The 24,064-nt window shown below is 42.9% G+C and overlaps 1 protein-coding gene across 1 annotated transcript in view; it reads right to left on the minus strand.

Moving 5' to 3' along the window:
• PLCB1 (phospholipase C beta 1) overlaps positions 1-24,064 on the minus strand; it is a 630,414-nt gene that overhangs the window by 592,530 nt on the left and 13,820 nt on the right. The window contains exon 2 of the mRNA XM_066595662.1: positions 8,748-8,825. Within this exon, the coding sequence (XP_066451759.1) occupies positions 8,748-8,825 (78 nt within the window). The remainder of the gene's footprint in view (positions 1-8,747; positions 8,826-24,064) is intronic.

Genomic DNA, 24,064 nt, shown 5'->3' on the forward strand with positions numbered 1-24,064 from the left:
GAAGCTTCTGGGCCACAATGCAAAACCTGTAACAGGGCCCCCAACAATAATGCTTTATTCATAGTACTGGGCACCCTATATGGAGAAGAGAGACCTTATGGGCCCTCTAAGGCTCCTGGGCCCGGATGTAACCGCATCCTCTGCATCCCCTATAGTTACGCCAGTGCCTCCTTCCATGGAAGTCAATGAGTCATCTCCAGACTAAAGGTTCCTATTTCAATCTAACTACATCTAAAGCAAATCTCTTAGTAGCTCAGGAGAGATGGCTGTCCTCACAATCATGTACAGAAAATAAAAACATATATTAGAAACAGAGAATACGTTTCCCTATCTGGTTTTGATTAGGTGATACAGTCCCTTTAAATTACAGTGGGCACTATAAAGTCACATGTATTGTACCAGTCATCATCTGAGAAGAACTGTGTCAATAGCTAAATCTTTTTAAAGGGATTTTCCCACCAGTCCAGTAGAGTATGCCATTAATTCCTGATTATGGTGGTGGCCCAACTGTTGAGAATCCTCAGAATGAACAGGCTGCGGGGAGATGCAGCACATCTCAATTTAATCATTGTAGTACAATGCACAGCGAGGACAGGAAGTTCTGATGTGCGAGGAAAAAGTTAAAAAGACTCCATTTCCTTTGTTTTCAGGAAAAGAGAGAGTCCCAGAAGTCAGTCCAATGAATATACCATCTTTTATACAGTATATAAAAGGCAAGGCGTACTGCGAAGACTCACTTTTTAAGAAAATCTGTATCAGAATCCGCTCCTGACATGTATATTTTGATGTGGATTTCATGTCCTCATTTAAAGAGGTGGAATCTTAAATGAAAATCTGCAACGAACTGACATGCTCTAAATATATAAAATCTGCACTGAAGATCCATTTATATTGTATATTCTTCCTGCAGCACGTGAATGACATTTCTTGCAATCCTATCCACACTGCGGACACAGTAAAATGCGATGGATATTCCAAGGCCAATTCTACTGCTACATTAATGTAAGGGGGTAACTGAACCTTACAGTATAAGAGGCTCAGCCAATTGGGATCTGCAGCCGAATGTTGTGCCATAAGTCCTGCCCCCTGCAGTCCGGTACCTGACTGGGAGGAGCAGCAGGGAGATAGGAGACCAACGCCTTCCAGCGTCGGTATGGTCAGCGCAGTGGTGCCGTGTAGGTGCAGTCCGCAGGCCAGAGAGGGGCCACAAACCGCCATTGTACAAGCACTGGACAGTGCCATTTTGCAGCGGCTCCTAGAGGCTGTGTTCGGAGAACAACCTTTATGTATGCCCTCTCCATTGGAGATAGTAAAGAGCTAAGCTCTCCCACAGGGCCTTTCACATGTGCTGCTGCTAAGCCCAATTCCTCCCATTCTGTATGTGTTTTTTTTTTTCATTTTTCTTGCCCAGATTTAGGACTTTACATTTCTCCTTATTAAATACCATTCTGTTAGTCGCTGCCCACTGTCCAAGCTTTTCTAGATCTTTTTGAATACTCTCTCTCTCTCTTCCCTAGTGTTAACTATCCCTCCTAGCTTTGTGTTGTCGGCAAATTTCCCATCAATTCCCTTCTCCAGATCCTTTATAAACATGTAGAACAACACTGGACCCAGGACACAGCCTTGTGGTACCCCACCTGATACATTCTTCCACTTGTATGTGCAGCCATTTATGACCACTCTTTGAATACCATCACTCAGCCAGTTGTGAATCCACCTAACAGTTGCCTTGTCAATCCCATATTTGGTCATAGTCGAATAGTCAATAACTTGACTGACATGGTGCAATAAGTCTACGAACAGGCAGAGCTCTGAAATTACATGAGAGTTAGGCCTCTTTCACACGGCGACAGTGATTTTGCCGCCAGACAATTGCAGCAAAATCATGTTCTTGCTGCCACGATTTTTCGAGTGATATCACTGCTTTTCTTGTGAGAATAATCTTGCATTGTGGTGCTTGCAATAAAATCGTAGGATTTTATTGCGAAAGTCAATAGGACTTTCTAATGTTAAAAACGCATCACATCACATAAAAATCGCAAGTTTGTGTGATGCGATAACCAAAGAGGATCCATAGGGAAACATGGACTACAAAGAAACAAAACAAAACAAAAAAAATCACAAATCGTGGCAAGATAAAGCATACTGCGATTTTGTTTCTCACAAGATAGCATTAAAGAAAACATCGCTAATGTGAAGGAACCCACTGGAAAGCGTGGGCTTCACAAACATGCATTTCCATGCCCTACTGCATCGTGGCAAAATCACGTAAAAGTTTATTTTTGATAAAAATAAGATCCGGCCTCGGCCTCCGTCTGTCAGCTGCTGCGCCATCCTGAACCTGTCATCACACCACCATCCACAACATGAATATACCCTAAAAAAGAAGGCGCAATACAAACCAGGAGAGTCCACTACTCAATACCTCTCTTACGCCTCTACTATTCTGCTACAGTCTTTGCTCACCCATGATCCGCTCAACTTCAATCTCTCTTCGATAACAGAAGAACAAACATTTGTTCTCACCTACTGTCAACAAACATACATACGTGATAAAGAAAATCCGATTCAGACAAAATTTTTACAAAAACAATGTAAACAATACAAAAAATCTAAAATCTAAAAACTAAGATAGTTCAGTATTACGGCTTGCTCACACCAGCGTTTTGCTTTCATTTTTTAATGGATCGTTTTTTAAAATGAAACTGATAGCAAAATGGAATTAAAATGCAACCAGAAGAAACCACAATTTCCATATTTTTTTTAGATCTGGTCAACAGATCTGTCAAAAAAGACTATTTCTATGAGGGTTTCTTTTTCAATCTGTTTACATCTGTTTTGTCTTTCTTCCATTCTGTGCATGCCTACTTATCAACGGACCCATTAGCGCTACTTCTTTTTCGTTAAAAAAGATGGAAGGCAGATGGAATGGAACTGAATGTAGCATAGCTGAAGCTTAGAGAATCGCATGGAAATCAATGGGAAATCAATTTGCTGCTTTTTTGACTGAACAGCAAACAAAAACACTGATGTGAATAGAGATGAGCGAGTATACTCGCTAAGGAACATTACTCGAGCGAGTAGTGCCTTAGCCGAGTATTTCCCTGCTCGTCTCTTAAGATTCGGGGGCCGGCACGGGTGACAAGTGAGTTGCGGCGGGGAGTGGGGGGGGGAGAGAGGAAGAGAGATCTCCCCTCCCCGCTCTCCCACGCCGCTCCCCGTCCCCCGCCGGCCCCCGAATCTTTAGAGACGAGCGGGGAGATACTCGGCTAAGGCACTACTCGCTCGAATAATGTGCCTTAGCGAGTATACTCGCTCATCTCTAGATGTGAACAAGCCCTTAAGTGAGGAATACTAACAATGAATAAAATGCAAAAAAATTAAAGCCATAAAAATCTGAAAACATTAAAAACCGAAAAGCTATAAAAACCATGAAAAAAACTAAATAACTATACAAACTGTGGGGCAATAGATTTTTATGTATTTTCCTGCATTTTAAACAGCATTATCAACACCTGTGACGAGGATAGAAAACAGAGCAGAAGATAGTTTACCATCAACCCTGCCTCATGCAACGTATAGGAAACCAGAACTGTGCTTACACCACAGTAATTAATCACCCTGAACATACAACTCATGAAGCTCACAGAATGAAAAGGAGACATAATGAATAAATTAAATGATTTGAAAGGCCAGAGGAAGAGCAAACAGAATTAATATGATGAAAACTCAGATTCAGTAAGTAAAGAAAATGAATTAAATGTCACATTTGATAAACCAAACAAAACCACAGATTACACAAGTCAACGGGTAGCACCTAGAATCAAAGTGAAGTAATTGAAGAGTGAGATTTGATGTAAATCAGAGGTTTCTCAGGTTTCTCATATTCAATGAATGTTTAATATATTTAGACTAAATGAGGCCAAGTTAGGAAATAATAAGTTGGTATAAATAGAATGCTGAGTGGGGATCCAAACCAGAGTTTTCTTTTGTTGGGACATAAATTGTTGTCCATTTTACTATTGCTAGACAACTAATACCATTTCCCCCGATAATAAGACCTACACCGATAATAAGCCCTCCCCCGGGTTTTGGGGGTGACTTGAAATATAAGCTTTCCCCCGAAAATAAGCCCTAGCTGAAAAAACCACATCAATACTCACCTGGTCTGCAGCGTCCCGATGCCTCGTGATGGTCTCCGGCGGAACTGCGGCAAACTGCAGTGTCCTCCACGCTGACATATCAGTTTCTATCTGGTGATGGGGCTTTGAATACCCTGCCTTCAGCAAAGCAAGCACTGTGATTGGATCGACCACCAGCCAATCACACTCAATCATTCACAGCCATTCAGTGAATGACATCACTGAATGGCTGTGATTGGTTCATTGAGTGTCGGCTGTGATTGGCTGGTGCTCAATCCAATCACAGCACTTGTTTTGCTGGAGTCGGGGTAGTCAAAGCCCCGTTTACCAGAAAGAAACTGATATGTCAGCGCGTAGGACACTGTAGCTTGCCGGAGCACCGCCGGAAACAATCGTGAGGCCATGGACCAGGTGAGTATAAGCCTCCCCCCTCCCGAAAATATGACACTGTGCCTCTTTTGGGGGAAAAATTTATATAAGACAGTGTCTTATTTTTGGGGAAACACAGTACTATTAAAGAGATTGTGCAGTTACTTTGTCGGAATATAATGGCAGGTGCGAATGTTTGAAAATACAACAGTACATACCTGTCCTTGGCCTTGGTGATTTAGTGAAAGTCAGGTGATTGCTGCCTGTCAATCAGATGCCGCAGTGCGACTGTTCAAAACTCCTGGTATGTAAGCACTGATACCAGAACAGGTGGTGACACTGCAGCCTCTGATTGGCAGGCAACAGTCAACTAACTTCCCCTGTCAACAGAGACTGGAATAAACTTGGGATTGCAACTCTGGATCACTGGGGCCAAGAACAGTTAAGTACTGCTGTATTTTTTATTTTCACTTACCGTAGATGCACATTTTCTAAAAGTAACCTAACAAACCCTGTAGCAATCTGCTAAAAACCTCCTAGGGTACTAACCTAGGAGTTAAAAATATGAGTACCATATGCTATTTATTGTCTTCTTTACTGCAGACTGCGCACGCCATTCATTTTAATATGGGGCAGAATAGGATGAGAATTGAATTACTGCAGTCCTTTACTTCCTCCTTGGTGAAACAGAGATATAGTTTAAAGGGGTAATTCCATCCCTTACGACAGGGAGTAGCTTGCTGATCATGGAATTAACGGTTGACGGTTATATTTACTTTATAATACTTTTTGGTGTTAAGGAGAGGCGTAACTTGAAGCTCCTGGGCCCCAATGCAAAACCTGTAACAGGGCCCCCAACTATAATGCTTCATTCATAGTACTGGGCACCCTATATGGAGAAGGGAGGCCTTATGGGCCCCCTAAGGCTCCTGGGCCTGATGCAACTGCATCCCCTGTATCCCCTAAAGTATGGCAGTGGTGTTAAGGATATTTGAGGTGTTGTAACACCCTGACCAATTGTCACTTCTGCCCTAGTATTTCATCTGGTTTGCTGCGTGTTGTCTAAAATCTATACTGCATGTTTTGTTATTTATTGTAGCAAATATTATCCCTGTTTCCAAGTAGGGAGAGTCAGGGTCGCCACAAGTTTCTGACATGGGGTTGCCTTAATCAGGGTGAGTGCTCCGCCTCTGGGTAGAGTCTCATCATATTAGTAAGTTAGGGTTATATTTCCCGCTCCCCCGCTCTATTTTTTTTTTTTTTATGTGCAGCTCAGATGGTACACTCCTGGACCGGCATCGATGTGATCATCTAACTGACAAATGCTATAATTGGAAAACCACATTAAGCAAGAAATGCATCAAGAGATGTCCCAGTATCTCAGATAAGCAATAGAACATCTCTACGTTTCTTCCAGCCGTCATGAACCCCTGTTAAGATCTGATTGTTCTCGTCTTCGCTGTCACATCATATCGTTTTTTTAAGATCTGTTTTATCTTTCTGGATGGTAACAAACACTTGTACAACAACAAGTGCTGCTCATTATATTCCTCTATAAAGCCTTGATTGCACCCGACTGCCCAGACAGGTTAGACTTTGCCTATATATGGTAAGCCTAACTTCTAATTTGAGCTACAAGATACAAACACACAAAGAAGAAATAATTATGCTAAAAAAACAGGATACCATTCAGTTTGCAAAGCAAATGAGAGAAAAACACCAAACCTCACAAATTATATTCACTGTGGCAACGTAGCAGACAAGTATGTATAGATATAGATATGTCCGGTTAGTCAAACAAATCCAACAGTCAAGACAATTGGCGATATAGAAGAGGATAAAGAATGGGATACAAAACATTCCTGTATACATCAGTAGGTGACCTGGTTAAAGGTATATTTCGGGACTTTAATTATTGATAATCTAGCCTTAGGATATGTCATCAATAGCTGATTGGCTGGGGGCCCGCCACTCACAATCCCTGCTGATCAGCTGATTGTTCAGTGCATTTCAGTGGATGCCGTCATTAGTGGTCAGCACCAGAAGTGCAATCAATGTGAGGGATGTCTCTTATTGCACTTCCATAGAAACAGAGAGAGCGAGCGCCTATGTATGTTGATGAAGAAGAACAGATTTTATTACGCAATTGCAATTTTCTTCTAGAGTTGCACAATAAAAATCTATTTTTTTTGCTCAATATATGTGGGTGCACACTCTACGTAACGTAAAGCCATTCCCGCTTGCTCTGGGGCTGCGCCATTTTTTTTACTCCTATTATACTTCTGGCTCCTCACTGTGGGAGATGGCAATCAGTAGATCACTGCTGATCGACTATTGATGACATATCCTCATAGGCTATAATGGGGCTGTGCTTTATCCATGGAATACAAGCATAGCACCTGGTTCAAAACACACCAATGCAAATTGGCCCTAAAGGGTATAAATATGTGCTGCATTCTAAGGGCTCTTTCACATGAACATTGCGTTTTCATACCAACTGCATCGCGGCCTAAAGACACGTGAAAAGGAAAAAGCCGCGATCGATAAAATTTGTGTTTTCTTGTCCATTCACATGGCCGGATGCAACGTATAAGCAAAAAAATACTTCGCAGCCCAGAAATCTCTCAGATTAATCATCGGAATGACTTCTAATGCCTTAAAACAGGCACCTGTTAGCTTTTTGCAGCACTAGCTGCTGCTAAACTCCCTCCCCCTCTCTTTTTTCAGCTCCCATAGGAGCTGAATTTTAACAGTCCTTGTAACATGACTAGGGGTGCCACACCAGCATACCCATGTATCTACAGCTTCATGCCTCTTATCTGTACTGGTTCATAGGATAGCTACCTTCCAATAGGTGGCGCTGTGGATGATTATTCCATTGGTCATTTGCATAGCTTTTTCCCCAAAGAGCATTGAATGGCCTGTATAAGACTTCCTCCACCCCTGCGGTGCTCTCCTGTGGTGTTATCTATAAGGAGAAACATTACACTCCCCTATTTATGTATAAGATGCAAATAAAATTTTGATGAGAAAGTGCAATTGTGCACTGAGACAGTTTCTACTGAAAGCAGACAGCTTCATTCCCACCGCATTGACCCGGCTTGATATTACACATTAAAGTGAATGGGAACTTTGCATGTATTACCAAGCTGGGCCACTGTGGTAGGAATGGAGCTGTCTGCTTCTTGTAGAAATCAGCTTAGTGCATGAGTGCATCACCCTAGAAAAAAGCTATTCAATAGTGGTCCTGGGTGGTGGACTCCTGTCGATCTACTACTGATGGACTACTCTAGCAATAGGGCATCAGTAATTTACAACTGGACAACCCCTTTAAGCAGCCAAGGATGACACACAGCAAATGTGTATGTACCATAGAGGCAGACTATGTGGCTACTAATGGGCTCATGAAGAGAGGGGGCCCAATAACATTTAGTCCTACTCTCTTTCCTCCTAGTTAAACCAATGCAAGACTCCCTTCTCCAGAGGAACTCAATTGCTTGAAAATAAGGAGCTTGAGTATTGTCCTATGGTCTATGGAAAATGCATTGAATGCAAAACCAACACCAGACCCTTTTACCCTGCGTGCCAAAATTCAGCAGCCTAATAAAGCCACATTTTAATCTTTGCTATGTAGGCCGCCGACACAAAGGATGGTGAGGAGATAAAAAAACACAATAACCACTTTTTAAAGAACAACATGTAACAATGCATTTTTTCAAAAACGAATTGTTGGTGTGCTAGTTTTTTATCCATTTTTACACTATTATAATTTTTTGCCCTTTTTTAATCCCTTAGGGACCAAGCACAGTAAATTTACAGCGCTTAGTCCTGGGCTAAAATCCTGGCCAATAGTAAAATATGGTTCAGGATTAAAGCTCCTGCTTCTGCAATGTGGCAGCAGCAGGTCGGGTCCTTGGCTGCTACACACAGCTAAGGACATGGAGGAAAAGGCAGAAGTGGTTTCTAACTGCTTCTGCTTTGAGCTTTACAGGCTACATAGTGCTTAATGGGTGCTATGTAGTGAAGCGAGAAAGAGGAAGTGCTACTTCCGCTATTCGTCTTGGCGATCACGCAACAGAGCCGGCCCCATTGAAAGCAATGGGATAGCAGTGCAGTCCATTGTGATAGGGGATTCCTTCATCTCCTCGGGAAGTCCCACCCTGGTTTGAGAGTCAAGCACACAAAAAAGCTCTTGCAACATTACCAATACCAGAAAATGAATATGAGTTTGATTACCTTATTTTGATCCACCCAGTGCAGGAAAAATCCATTAGGATCCATTTTGAGGACAACGGGGTACACAAGATTCGAGTCCTAGAAATGATATAAAGAATAAGTGTCACACAGACTAAGCATAAACTGAAAGATCAAGTATCTGTGCACTAGTACTTTCCAGAGAACGTTAGCTAGAAAGACAGGGGGGCAGATTTACTAATCTCCTCTAATGGTTAGGGTGCATTTGCACTAGCGACTTTCTCGCATGATTCGTGTGCATTGCGAGATACACAGAAATCGGAGGGGGGGAAAAAACATTATTTTCAATAGGTCCATTTATGTGTACATTTTTTTCTCATGCAGTGATGCTGTAAGAGACAGAAAATACAGCATGTTCTATTTTTAGGCAAAATCGCCTATTACGCCCTATGAGCCTTAAAAAAAAAAAGAAAATTGCACCCCACTCGCATGCCATGTGATGTGCAAGCGAGTGTGACGCAAGTGCGCAGGAAAATAGAACATACTGTGTATTTGTACGAAATCTGCACTTGTGAATGAACCCATTGAAATCAAAGGGTTCTATTCACTGCGTATTGTGCGCGAATAAAGTGGTGTGAATCCGGACAGTGTAAATTCAGGGTCCTTTTTCATGGGATGATTGTTGGTCCTTTTAAGTGCCCAATGATCCTCCCATCGATTATCACTCCTGGACGCTGACATCTAATAAAGTGGCCAATCGGTGTATATTGAATAACTGATTATATAACATGGAAGCCCCGCTATATTTAACCTTTTTGCACCATGTCTATTTTTCCCTCCCACCATGATAATGGAAGCGGCACTGTATATATATTGGAAATCCCACATGAAGACCGCATGCATCAATGTCAGACCGCGGCGAGCACGGTTTACAGAATGATTAAATGTACGTGACATAGATTTGCAGTGACACCAGGATAAATCAGCTGCAGCCGAATGGATACTGTACTACAAAGCACAGTTCTGGGAGAGTCAAGTGATTTATGTATGGAGTCTGCAGTGTTTCCATCCCTACGGAGTATTCAATTGTGCAAAATAACGGCATTGTCAGATACCTGTCCTCACACCTCATAAATACGGACACTTTTCTGCACTTGCTAAGCTGCATACTTTAACCACTTTCTGTGAACCCATATCAATCACTAGAGCCGAGCAAAATCAGTACAGTGCAGAGGTTCTTGTCACCAAACGGCAAAAGAGATGGATCCCTTCTCCCCAAGGGCCTCGTAGCAGATGCATGCTCTAGCTCTACAGTATGACGATTGGGTCCATTTCAAGGGATTCCCCAAGACTTTTAGTATTAGTGATCTATCCTATCCTCAGGACAGGTCATCAATAATTGATTGGCGCGGTCTGACGCTGGGGATACTCTACCGATTAGTTGTCCCCCAGTTGGAATCAGATAGTGCTGTCTGACATTGCAGCAGCTTGGTTTGGTACTACAGGCACAGCTTCCAATGAATTTAATAGAAGCTTTGCCTGCAGTACCAAACTGGGCCACTGGAATGCGGACAGTGCTATCTGCTTCCAGCATTGTCCGCATCGACAGTGGACCCAGGGATCAGCTGATCATTAGGGATCCCCATTGGCAGACCTCGCTAATCAACTATTGATGACCGGTCTTGAGGATAGGAAATGTCATCAATAGTTAAAGTCCCAGAGAACCCCTTTATATAAGTTCTGCAAGAACAACTAAAGTGGTTTTACAATGTAAGCACAAACAGTACCATAGAGCCTAGTTTTTTTCAACCTCTGTGAATATAGTAACATGATGGGGAGCGGGGGGAATGGAAGACTAATGCATCATATTCATTGCTGTATGAACAGAGCCTTTATGGAGGCCCATAGATCCCTATGGCTCTGTATATACACTTTATATGCTGCTGTACAACACTACTGTATATTATGGAGCTATTCTACTCCCAAAGCAGATAGACTTATATGGATGTCAGAGAAGGCTGAACACAAATGTTTTCCAGAGTCGTAATATGAGTGGCTTGAATTTTTTTAGGTTTAATTAAATTGGAGGTATATCTCTACATTGCAAGGGAGAAGACTTAAAAGGCGTTGTCTAGTTGTAAAACTATTGGTGGCCAAATTTCTTATTATTTCAATGGGCACTTGGCCTGCAATACCAAGCCTGGCCACTGCAATGGGAATAGAGCTATCAGCTTCCAGCTGAAATCACTTTTGTGTCAAGTGCAGCAGCCTGGAATACAGCTGATTGGCAGGGTCCCAAGGACAGATCCTTGCCGATCTGCTATTGATTGCCTATCCTTAGGATAGTCAATCAACAGTTTTCAACTGGCTTTAAGGGTATGTTTCCATGTAGTAAACTTTTCTGCAATGAAATATCTGCACCAAAATCCACGATCTATGATGCAGATTTGATGTGGATCTAATTGAAAGATGCAGGAGTAAATCTGCACCAAATCTGCTATGTGTGAACATACTCCAAAGGGGTATTGTGGAGACTGGACAGGTGAAAACGGATAGATCAGAGAGGGTCCAAACGCTGGGATACTGAGAACAAATGTCCCGTTTCTTCCCCTTCTCACTTCAGGATAGCTTCTCTCACCCACAGTGATGTCACACTGAATGGAGTGCTGGCCAGGGATGCACGTCTGCTGCTCCAGCCATGTATTTCAGTGGGGGTGACGGAAGTAGCCATGTGCTTTATACTCAGCTATCCCAAGCAGTCCCATTGAAAATGTATGTAGCGGTCCTGTGCATGTACGGCCAACACTGCATTCCATCACCTGAGGACACTGGCATAACTATAGGGGATGCAGAGGATGCAGTTGCACCCGGGCCCAGGAGCCTTTGGGAGCCCATAAGGCCTCTCTTCTCCATATAGGGAGCCCAGTACTATGCATAAAGCATTATAGTTGGGAGCCCCATTACAGGTTTTGCATTGGGGCCCAGGAGCTTCAAGTTACATCTCTGTGTTAAGGGGTTAAAAGAAGTTGGGGGCCCCAAGATAATATTTTGCACCCGATTCCATGAGCCATTAGCTACGCCCCTGCCTGAGGGGGGTGCTGTGAGGAGGAATGGGGAAACAAGACCCCCATTCTCAAGATGGGTGGGGGTCCCAGCAGTCAGCCACCAAGTGATATATATAATTTCTCACTTATCCAGTGGATGGGTGGAAACGTAAAAAAAATGTCCAGTTTCCAGAATATCCCTTTAATGTTAAAGGCAATGGAAAATAAAAGACTTGTCCCTTCTAGGTGGTCATCTTTCAGTTCACAATTTCCTATTGAACAGGTACAGCTCCAATATAACCTGCTGATCCACAGTGACACCTGCAGACTTCTAACAGAGGGGAAGGGCACCTCAGAAGTGTTCTAGAAGGTGTCAATGCCATAAAATATTGTTATAAAAGGTATAAAGCATGGACGGACAAACAAGCGCATCTCCTGCGGCTTCACCTGCCACTTTACTCGTGCAAATAGAAAAAAATGTCATTGTCTTTGCAGGCTTACGTAACATTGGCTTATAAAATGCAATCAAGCTCTACTGTAGATCATACGGAATATAGCTTACTGCAAAACCCCTATCTCCAACCCAATGCATGCAGACACGTTCTAGCTCTGCAGTTTCCAAGGAAACGGTAAATAAGGTTATATTTGACACCTACTTAGATAAAAAGCACAATTTAGCTGAAATTAAATGCAATAATGAAAGGCCTACAAAGAAACGACACTTGTGAATGGGATTCCACTTTTACGCAGTGACAGATTTCACTACGGCGCATGTCATCAGTAAAATGCGCTCAGCTCAATAGATAGGTTAGAGCAATACGGAAGAATAACAAGAACGATGGCGGAAAAAAACAACTCAATGGAAAGTAGAAATGCCGTTTTGTGTTATTTCATTTTGGTAAACTTTACATGCATCGATCTATATACACCCCTCAGTGGAAGGCTAATCCAGAAGACTCATTTAGGATTAGGAGTCTATTGGAACACAGTACTATACAGGTTATCCAACGGATGATCTCAAATGTCATTTACCAGCAGAAGCTTTCCATCAGTCCCGGTGATGAACTCTCTCGGTGAAATGAGCTAAGAAAAATGTGACAAAGAGAGCTACAATGCTTCGATGCAGCGCAAGAGAAGGCATGTCAATGCCAATACTACCAGTAGGCGGAAAGAGCAACTAAAGTCATGTGGGGCAGAAATTCTAGAGGTAGCCGTGATGAAAAACATATCAATGAAAAAAGCCGGATACTGTCAACAACTTTTTCTGGTCTGAGGGCCACATTGCCAGACTGAACCACTTCCAAGGCCCATAAGGGTATGACCAACTGAGACATTTATGGTATATCCTAAGTACATGCCATAATAAATCGAAGTAAGTTGCACTTCCAGGATTCCCAACTATTGAGAGAAAGGGGGGTCACCTTTTTTCCTTAAGAAGATCCGGCCGCGACGAGAGAAGATGACGCCGCAGCGAAGAGAAGAAACGGAGCGGATGGGAGGTGAGTTTATTCTGATTTATTGTTATTTTCAGCGCTCATGTCCGCGGGGCAGGAGGGACCCGCTGCAGATTCTCCATGGAGAATCTGCAGGAGATCTGATTTTCCCCGTGGACATGAGGCCTTAAAGCCCTTCGCTGATAAACAACTACTGGGTGTCGGCAGCTTGATCCGCTACCGCAGCTGTCATCTGTGACAGCTGTGGTACGGAATTCTTTATTCCCTGCAGGGATGAAAAATCCCTTTGCTGCATCTGTCACAGATGTGGCAGGTGCAGCAGGGAATTCTTTATTCCCCGCGGGGATGAAGAAAACATCTGCGGCATGTGGCAGATGTGTTCTTCATTTCCGCAGGGATGGCGGACAGCTAAGGGTTTTTTTTGGTTTTTATTTAACACTAAAATTGTTGTTTTTCAGGGAAGGGCTTATATTTAAAGCCCTTCCCTGAAAAACTATTTGGGGGTGCCGGCAGACCATTGTTTTTAATGGAGCCGCCGGCAGCAGCCGCGGTTCCATTGAAGACAATGCGTGCATTATTATTATTTTTTTGTTTTTACTCTAAAATTCAGTTTTTTGGGGGAAGGGCTTATATGCAAAGCCCTTCGCTGAAAAACAATTCAGGGGTGCCGGCAGACCATTGCCTTCGATGGAGCCGCCGCCGGCAGTCGCCGCTCCATTGAAGCAATGCATGGACCTGCATTCACGCGTGTTTTTGCATGTACATGGGTGCGGACTTATGTACGTACCTGTGTACGCACTAAAACACGCTTGTGTAAAGCCACCCTGAGTGCAGGTTTTTTTTTCTCCTTTAGTTCTAAAAAAAGAAATTGGTACTGTCGTTAACGTACTGTCTAATAAAATAAAGTTATAGGAGTGTTATTGTTCCTCTTATGATTTTTAGACCTTTTTAATTGGTCGGCGTTTTTTTATGTGTTATTAAATCTGTTACTATTTTATTTGCGTTATTAAAATCTGTTGCTGAATGCCTCCTTCAACTCATATATATATATATATATATATATATATACTTTTAATTGGTAAGTGCTTAAAACACAGCTAGAATCTAAATAACTTCAACACAACATGTATGAACATCCACATGAACTCCCATCACTCGCAGCTTGTGAGAGCCCAGCTGGGCCAGAGGGGAAGGAGTCAGCCTCATCCTGCTCCCTCATCCACTGCTGTAGTAGTCTCTTCCGCCATCTCCCTCCCAGGGCCACATTTAAAGCTCAAGCTGCCCCCATTAAAGTTGTTTTTTTTTTCTTTTTTTTTTTTAAACCCAAAACCTTTTTTTTTTTTTGTCATTTTTGCCACAGTGTGTACACCGTAGAAACGAGACCCCCCAAAGATAGCGAAATTGCATTTTTTTTTTCATTTCACTCCACTTCGAATTTTTTGAGTGTTTTAGTACATTGAAAAATACAACTTTTCCCACACAAAAAAGTCATCAAGACAGCTGTGTTGATGGAAAAATAAAACGCTTTATGATTTTTTTTTTTTTTAAAGCAGAGAAGAGAATCCAAAAATTAAAGAAAATAAAAAATGTCCACGTTCTTTAACCTTTTGCAATCCAATTTTGGATTCAAGGTTTCCTAGGGGACTTTCTTTTTCTGCAATTATACAATGGCGCCATCTGCTGGCTAGTGCTAGTACTGCGGTATGGGACATGCTGGAGAGGCCCCCGACAACAGAGCGGCCAGTAATGTACAGTAAGAATACCCTGTTGGACGTCTTCCGACATTGGAGCTGTACAGCCTTCAATCAGAATGTCTTCAGACGTCAGACAGTAGATTGGAAAGGGTTAAGGGGTTAAAGTATCATTGAATTTCTGTCTTCGGCGTATGAGACATCAGCTTTTGGATATGTCATTTACTTGTAGAGAGTTTAGCCGAAACTAACTTAGTAATGATTTTTTGTTTGTCTGGTGCAGTCGTATCACTCAGCCAAGATTTACAGCGACAAGCGGAGCGTGTGATGTAAGGAGCACAGACTACAGTTTCTGATAAAGCATCTTATTGACCAGTATTATTCCCCATGAGTAAACTGAAGTTGTACAAACACAAGGTCAGTCCCTGTCAAATGTCTGATCATTAATCATTGCCACGAGGCAGCCATTAAATGGCGACACAAAGCGCCCTACTTTCCATGCATTCTGTGCTGCCAACAGTGTTAACCTGGGTGGACACACAATGAGATTTCTTGGTCGATATGTCAGCCATTCAAGTACAACTAAGGGTTACTCTTAAAGCTTTCATTCACTTTGCAGGTGCCGAGTCATATTGTAAGATGGGATCTAGACTCTAATGTAGCTTTGAGTGATTATGGAAATAATCGGGGTCAGGGGTGACTCAAAAATAATTGTGAATCTGGACTCCTGATTCCAACTTACATTAAAATGAATTGGAGTAAAAATGGGGTTCTCTAGTTTGGCCTCCTTGAACAAGAGTGGTGGCGGTGTCCCAGCGGTTAGCACTGCTGCCCTGCAGTGGTGGGGTTCCTGGTTCCACATTAGGGTCAGCTTTGAACCTAGAACTCCAGCACTACAAGTTAACATTCCTGTCTTTTCTTCTCAAAGCAAAGAACCAATATTTTGACGATTTTTGCTAAAGATTGAATGGGGATGATGCAATCTGATTTAGCAAAAATTTGCCCAATTTTATCATGGAGGACCACACTACTCTTAGGGCTTAGTCACATGGGCATTTTGACAGGCATTTTTCCACACGCCTGCGGCGAAAATGATAGGACACCGGTTCGCAGGACGCATGTAACTGTGGCAAACTGGTGTTTTGTGTATGTGAAACCCCTGGATGTGACCACATACCCCGTGGTCAATGGGGCCGGCGGCAGCAGGACCAACCCCATTGAGAACATATACAGTTATATGAGAACACAGTTATATTGAAATGCACATTCATCTATGTGTCTAAATAGAGTTAACATAAAGGTAGACTTATTCTGGTGTATACCAGCCAAATGCATAAAGAAAAAAAAACTATTTTTGTTCTCCAGGCCCGGGCCAGTTCTGGTGGATGTGTATTAAATTGTATGGTTTATATCAGTGGTGGCAAACCTATGGAACGCATGCCAGAGGCAGCACGCAGAGCCCTCTCTGGTAGCATGTGCGCTGGGGGCTGCTCACCATGGTAGTGAATTCCATCCAGGATGTCGCAGCTCCCTGACCAGTATTCACTCAGCAACGCTGAGACGTCAGTGTGCACCTGGGATCCTCCTACCATGACATCTCCTCCTTGGTTCCGTAAGAGCAGACGACAGGAGGCGTCTGGACACACACACTGACGTCCGCAGCAGCGCAGAGCAGAGGAGCAGCGACGTTTCGATGAGGAGGAGGGGGTAAGTATATGGGTCTCAGGGAGGCGGTATTACTACTGGGGCTGTTAGGAGATACAATTATTAATAGTAGAAAACTTTATTTTGACGCTTAACACTTTTTGATAACCTAATTACCATGAACCGTTGCACACATCTGCACACACTTGTAAATGGAGTGGCGGTTCATATCGATGACCCAGGAAGGTCAATCCACTTAGCAATCTTCCTCCATCCCATAAAAGTGAATGGAAAAGTGGTCACTAGAGATGAGCGAGCATACTCGTCCGAGCTTGATGCTCATTCGAGTATTAGGGTGCTCGAGATGCTCGTTACTCGAGACGAGCACCACGTGGTACTTGTCTCGATTAAACGAGCACTGACCATTGAATTCAATGGAGCCAGCAATACAGCCGGCTCCATTGAAAGCAATCGGCTGCCGGCGATCTCAGGATGAATTTTCGGGAAGTGCTTAAAAATCTAAGCCCTTACCTGAAAATCATCCTAAAATGTGTAAAAAAAAAAAAATGTCAGCATAAAGATCCTTCTCCTCTGCCACAGCTGTAACAGCTGTGGCAGAGAAGAATGATGTTAGCCCATTGAATTCAATGGAGCCGGCAATACAGCCAGCTCCATTGAAAGCAATGGGCTGCCGGCGAGCGCGGGAGTGAGACCCCCCCCCCCCTGCACTGTCAGCATAAAGATCGTTCTCCTCTGCCATAGCTGTAACAGCTGTGGCAGAGAAGAACGATGGTAGCCCATTGAATTCAATGGAGCCGGCAATACAGCCGGCTCCATTGAAAGCAATGGGCTGGCGGCGAGCGCGGGATGAATTTTCGGGAAGGGCTTAAAAATATAAGCCCTTACCTGAAAATCATCCTAAAATGTGTAAAATAAAATAAAAAATGTATACTCACCTTTCCGCTGCAGCCGGAGTTCAGCCGCGTCTGGCCGGCAGTTCTCCTGAACTGCTCTCTGTAGTATTCAGCAGCCAGGGATTTATGAATGGGTGAGTGCTGCCTCTGATTGGCTTAGCGCAGGGACCAATCAGGGGCAGCTCTCAGCTGTCAATCAGAGGCAGCACTCACTCACCCATTCATGAATTCATGAATGGATGTGAGTGAGAGCTGCCTCTGATTGGTGAGGCTGTGACCAATCAGAGGCAGCTCATTCAGCAGGCGGGGATTTTAAATCCCCGGCTGCTGAATACTACTCTCAGCAGTTCAGGAGAACTGCCGGCCAGACGTGGCTGAACTCCGGCTGCAGCGGAAAGGTGAGTATACATTTTTTTTTTATTTTTACACATTTTAGGATGATTTTCAGGTAAGGGCTTATATTTTTAAGCCCTTCCCGAAAATTCATCCCGCGCTCGCCGCCAGCCCATTGCTTTCAATGGAGCCGGCTGTATTGCCGGCTCCATTGAATTCAATGGGCTAACATCGTTCTTCTCTGCCACAGCTGTTACAGCTGTGGCAGAGGAGAACAATCTTTATGCTGACAGTGCGGGGGGGGGGGGGACACTCTTGCCGCTACTGTGGCTTAATAGTGGGACCTGGGAACTTGAGATGCAGCCCAACATGTAGCCCCTCGCCTGCCCTATCCGTTTCTGTGTCGTTCCCATCACTTTCGTGAATTTCCCAGGTTTTCACAAATGAAAACCTTAGCGAGCATCGGCGATATACAAAAATGCTCGAGTCGCCCATTGACTTTAATGGGGTTCGTTACTCGAAACGAACCCTCGAGCATCGCGGGAAGTTCGACTCGAGTAACGAGCACCCGAGCATTTTGGTGCTCGCTCATCTCTAGTGGTCACACATGTGTATCCCCTCTCCATTCCCATGGCGCATTCAGCATGTGCAGATGTTGGGATCACCAGGGATAGGACCTCAAGTGATCAGAGATTTATCCCCAACCCTGCTAAATTAGAGATTGGTGTATCCAGAGAAAGCCCTGAACAGCATATAGTCCCTTTGGTCAAAATTGCCTCCCCAGCTGTACCATCAACTAGGGTGTGCCTAATTGAGAAGCACTGATTGAGATTACAAGAAAAAATAAAGAACACAGCTATGCAAAATGGTTCAAGAAATCTTACTTATCTAAAGGAGTACAGAGGATGAAGGCGCCAGCCGTCTAGTGTAACAGGCAGTAATCATTGTAGTAGAGAAGAAATTAAAGGGATTATCCAAATACAAACTATTGATGGCCTATCCTCCGGACAGGTCATCAATAGTACATCTGTGAAGGGTCCGTCGCCAAGAACCCCAGCCAATCAGCTGTTTTCTGAGCTAGTGCGCTTCTGCACTGAGTTGATTTTTGCAGGAAGCAGACAGCTCCGTTCTTAACACAGTGGTCAGGCTTGGTATTGCAGGCAAAGTTCTTACTCATTTTAATGGGAACTTGGCCTACAATACAAAGCTTTAAATCATCTCAGTCCACAAACACAATGGCCCAGATAAACAGTTGTGTCAGGGCCTCAGAAGACAGACCCCTGCCAGTGTACTATTGATGATGACCAATCCTGAAGATAGGCTATTGATAGTTTACAACTGGACAACCCCTTTAATAAATGGAGTGCACACATTTACATTAGACTTTCCTTCACTGTACTCATTGGCAAATCTAATAGGCATCCAACTGACCATATTTACATATAAGGTTCACACAACTGAGACCACAACAATAATGTCACATGTTTAGGTGGACAAAGCTTAGTTAACATTAGTAAGCAGGTTTTAGGAATATCTACGGCTAGTCTTACAGAGATGTGTCACAGGGTGCACATATCTTTCTAGTATACTATTATAGACATTTTCTTGGCGATGCGTCCAGCCGAAACTTCCAGCACTCTTGTGAAAGAGGCCCTAAGCTCATCCCAGTCGGTCTACCTGCAGTCATATGTAAAGCGGCATATTACTTATGGGCAAACTCAACCATGCTGTATTTAACAAACTCAGCGCCACTAAATGCAATTTCCCTATTACGTGTTTGTTGTTCGGATCTCTTTGTAAACCATCATTTTCTCCGTAATCGAATAATCTATGTTTTTTGATTGCTGACTTATTAAAAGCTTCTAGAAACTGGGAAAAATCCCAGATAGTGACACACAGATGAGCGCTTACTTGTACATACAAAGTGATACAAATAAAGGAAGGTGTCCAGAATGTGAATAATTCTAATTACCAGATTGTCGAGAAAACAGATCCACCAACGATCGCACTGCCCCCTACTGTCTGCCCTTTGTACAATCATAACCCTCTCCATGCCATATTTAACTCTCACTGCTCTACTTGTATATCTTCCCTAATTACCCATGATAAGAGTAAGTAAAGTCATTCCTATTAACTACCTAATTATCCCTTATTCTTGCATCAGTAAACTAAAGACTTGGACAAAGATCTCTCCAAGCTCATCCTGTTAGTCTGCCATTTATTTTTAAACCTAGACGATGAAGAGGCCTTCAGTTGCCTCAAAAGCTTGCTGTAACATAATTTCTCTTTGAAAGCCATTAAATGGTATCATATCTATAAGATGATTTCTTTCTCTTACTGAGAACAATTACATTTAAAAAAAAAAAAATATATATATATATATATATATATATATATATATATATATATATATTCTTCAATAACAGCAAGGTTCTAAGAATAATTACTAATGATGAGTAAACTTTTGAAAAGTTCAGTTCGGGGCGGTTTGCCGAACCTTTGCAAAAAGTTTGGTTTGGTCTAAATTAAACGGGAAGTTTACCAAATCCCTAAAGTGGCATAAAAGCCCTGCATAACACTCTGAGAGGGCTTTTATGGCTCTTAGATAGTGCTATACAGTAGTGTTCAGGATTAGTGTTGAGCGAATCGAGCAAGTAGTGTAGTGGCCTGGAGGGTCCTCCAGAATAGTCACAATCATTTGTTTTGTAACACCTTGCTATGGGCTCCTAGGAGATATAGAAAGTGCTGTATGTTGGAGAAGCCCTGCTTCCTCCTTTCTTCTCTAAGCTAAAGCTAACTGCTTGACAACCGCTGGCTACTTATTGGCTGCTTGTCATGCTACCACTGACTGGTAGAGGGGGATGGCGTGAGCACCTGGAAAATATCAAGGTGAAGACAGGAAGTGAAGGAGGAGTTAGGAGGAGTACAGTGAGAGAGTCGGGAGGAGGTAGTCATCAGAGGAGGCCATGTGAGAGGAGTTAGGAGGAGTAAGAAGAGACAACGCGTGTTCTGAGTGAGGAAGTCAGGGGTCTCCAGCTTCCTTATCAACCAACAGTGTGGAGGAGAGAATTTTGGGTCGTTTGCCACTAAAACAGTGAGTTACTAAAAATACCCAGTGAAGTCAAAGCCAGGGAAAGTAAAGAGGCCATCTTATATTCCTCTTCACTACTGCCTTATAATCGGGCAGCAAGCCGAACAGATAACTAGGACTGTGGAAGTTATACTGAAGAAACCTCTAGAGTCAAATAGAGAGAGAGCGTTTAAAAGTAAATTGTATTCTATTGTTGTCAAGTAGCGTGTCATCTCACTACCAAGTCTTAACCTCTGCCAAATTACTGCAAGACTACTGTTGTGTTTTCTGTTGAATACAAATCTAAAATAAACCTGTGCACTTCCAGTTTACTAAAACAAAGCTACGGAGACTCGTGTCTTTTATTCCGTCCTTATATATCAGAGTCCCGGATGAAGTGCTGGCGTCACGTGACAAACCACAGTTAGAAACCATAGGTTACAAAACCCTTTGTGCCACTGTGTGGCGACCGAGCCAGGCCCCTTGCCGCCATTGTTGGGAGAGGTTGCAATGCCACCCATGACAACCATCTTTCCTATCCGTGGTCTCCCCCACTTTGGCAAGCCCCGCTCGGATGCTGCAGTAGTACCATGTTTCTGGTGAAACTTTCCAAAAAGCTCAGTTCGGGTTTCATGCTAGACAGAACTTTTGGCAAATTTCAACCTGAAACGGGGTTCTACTGGTTTGATTCGGCCAACACTAATAATTACAATCTAACTATAATCTATTTACACTGTCGTCTAACCAGTCACATCAAAACATACAAAAACAACACAGATTACATAAATAGCTCTCGGAGCTCCAAAAAGGAGGCAGTTTGCCAACTCTGAATTTTATCCCCAACTACATACCTGGCACGAAGGCAAATAAGACGACATAGGCCAGTGGCACACGAGTGTTTTAAATTGCGAAATCCGCAATCGCTACCTGCTCGGACGATCTACGGTATTCTGTATCCATTCAAAGAATGGAACATTCACATGTCTGCTCACATGAGTGGACAGTGATTGCTATTTCCACAAGTGAAAAAAAAATTGCAGCATGTTCGATTTTTAGTGCGGACTCCACACAGACGGCTTCCATTGAAGTCAATGGAAGCTGTCCAACCTACGTAGCGGGTACTCTCGCCATTGCTAGGCGAGAAACAAACCCTGTACTACGCATGACCGACGGGGAGCAGCAGTACAGAAAAAATCAGGTAGGCAGGGTCGCTAGGCACGGTCAGAATTGTGCTTTTTTTGGTCACCCCGTTTCCAAGAAAAAAATTCAATAAAAAGTTATAATAAAGTCATATGAACCCCAAAAAGGTACCAATAAAAACTGTAGCTCACCCGCAAAAACACACAGCCTTAGGGCTCCTGCACATGAGCGCATGCATTTTTACATTTGCACGTCCACGCTGTACATTCACACATGGATGATTTTTTGCAATCAAGTCCTGAACTTAATTAGCGTTTTCTCGTCCATTCACATAGCTGGGCGTTTCATTTTAGTGAAAAAATACGTTGCACCCTGGAAAACCCTCACTCAGCATAAATGCTCGGAATGACTTCAAATGCCTATATAGAGGCACTTGTAAGCTTTTCCCTGCGTTGGACGCTGCTACAATGCCCCCCCCCCCCTCTCTATTTTTTCCAGCTCTCATAGGAGTCTATGGGAGCTGCTAGTGTATATCGGTCGAAACATGGCATCAGAGCTATCTGTTTAGCCAGCGTATAACAGCAGGAGTGGATTTTGAACGCCTATGTTCCATTTTTTATGGTGGATCGTTTTTACGTGCCGTAAATTCGCCCATGTGAACAAATTAATTGGAATCCAATGCATTTGATGGTCGCGTATATCGGTCGGCCGTGAAAACGCAGCTACATAGCCGCTTATATACACTCGTATGAATAAAGCCTGAAGGGCATAAAAAAATCAAAAGTTGTGATTTTATTTTTGAAAGTGGAAATACCAGAACTGCAGAATATCCCTTGAACACAGAGGCAGTAATGACTCGTGGTTAAAGTTCAAGCTATTAGAATATTTTTCACACATGGTGAACACTATATAATGCCAGAGTTGTTTTTGTTTGGTCAACTTGCCTCCTAATAAGAGAATAAAGTGGGATCAAAAAGTCATTATACAAAAATGTTACCACTAAAAACTACCGCTTGCCCCATAAACAACAAGTTGTGAAACAGCTCCATTGACGGAGAAAGAAAACAACTGACCACAAAAAGTATATAGATATTTGGAATCGTCATAACTGCACAGTCAAAGTTGTAAAAGTTAAACCAACGATGGAAATGCTGGCTTCATTCCATTCCACCCCACAAATAAAGTTAGGTTTCTCGGTACAATAAATGGTAGATTAACATACGGCTTTGTCGACAGAAACCTAAAAACATTAGTGATCTATTGTGGTGAGTAATCTTCCCCGTGAGCCCATCATCATCCACTCTTTCCATAATTTGTAGTTGTATGAATATATATGTCAGTGCAGCAGGTCTCAGAGGAGACATGTAAGGTATCACCTGCCAGAATCAAAGTGTGTCTGAAATCTGTATTCTAATTTTGTCAAGTATATAAACATAGAGTCCGCCAAGTCCTCCGGAGAAACCGCTCACTCATCTAGTTTACACTCGTGGATAAAAAGTGTATTGTACTTGTGGAACTAAAATAGTTTTGCTTGAGGTGGTAAACAAGTTAATCATGCGGCCCGCAGATTCCGTTACAGGACTGTTCACGTAGCATAATATTAGAAGATTATAAAAGCCGCTGGATAGCTTTATTTTCTAGCTAGAAGAGGCCCCTCCACAGCTGGGACTATATCACGATGTTACAGTTCTCCTTTTTGTTTATTTGTTGGCCAATCCACATTGACGTTAAGTTGTTCGGCAGAGTAGACTCTGTTCACTTCACATTTAGTCCTTGGGATGACAATCAGGTGCGAGTGGGAGACTTGTTTTATCTAAAGAACAGGGATCTATCAAAGTCTGATCTTCACAACGCATGTTTATGGAAGTGTGTCAAGGTACAAACAAAGGAGATTCCTGAGGACCTCAAAAGAAGATCTGTTGATGCTCATCAGGGTGGAGAAGGTTAGAAAACCATCTGCAAAGCGTTTGGATTCAACCAACGCGCAGTGAGACAAACTGTGTCCAAAAGACCCTTATTACCCTCTGGAGTGGCCGGTCAACAAAGATCACACTAAAAGCAAGACGAAT

The sequence above is a fragment of the Eleutherodactylus coqui genome, chromosome 3 (genome assembly GCF_035609145.1).
Source record: "Eleutherodactylus coqui strain aEleCoq1 chromosome 3, aEleCoq1.hap1, whole genome shotgun sequence".
In the NCBI taxonomy this organism is placed as follows: Eukaryota; Metazoa; Chordata; class Amphibia; order Anura; family Eleutherodactylidae; genus Eleutherodactylus; species Eleutherodactylus coqui.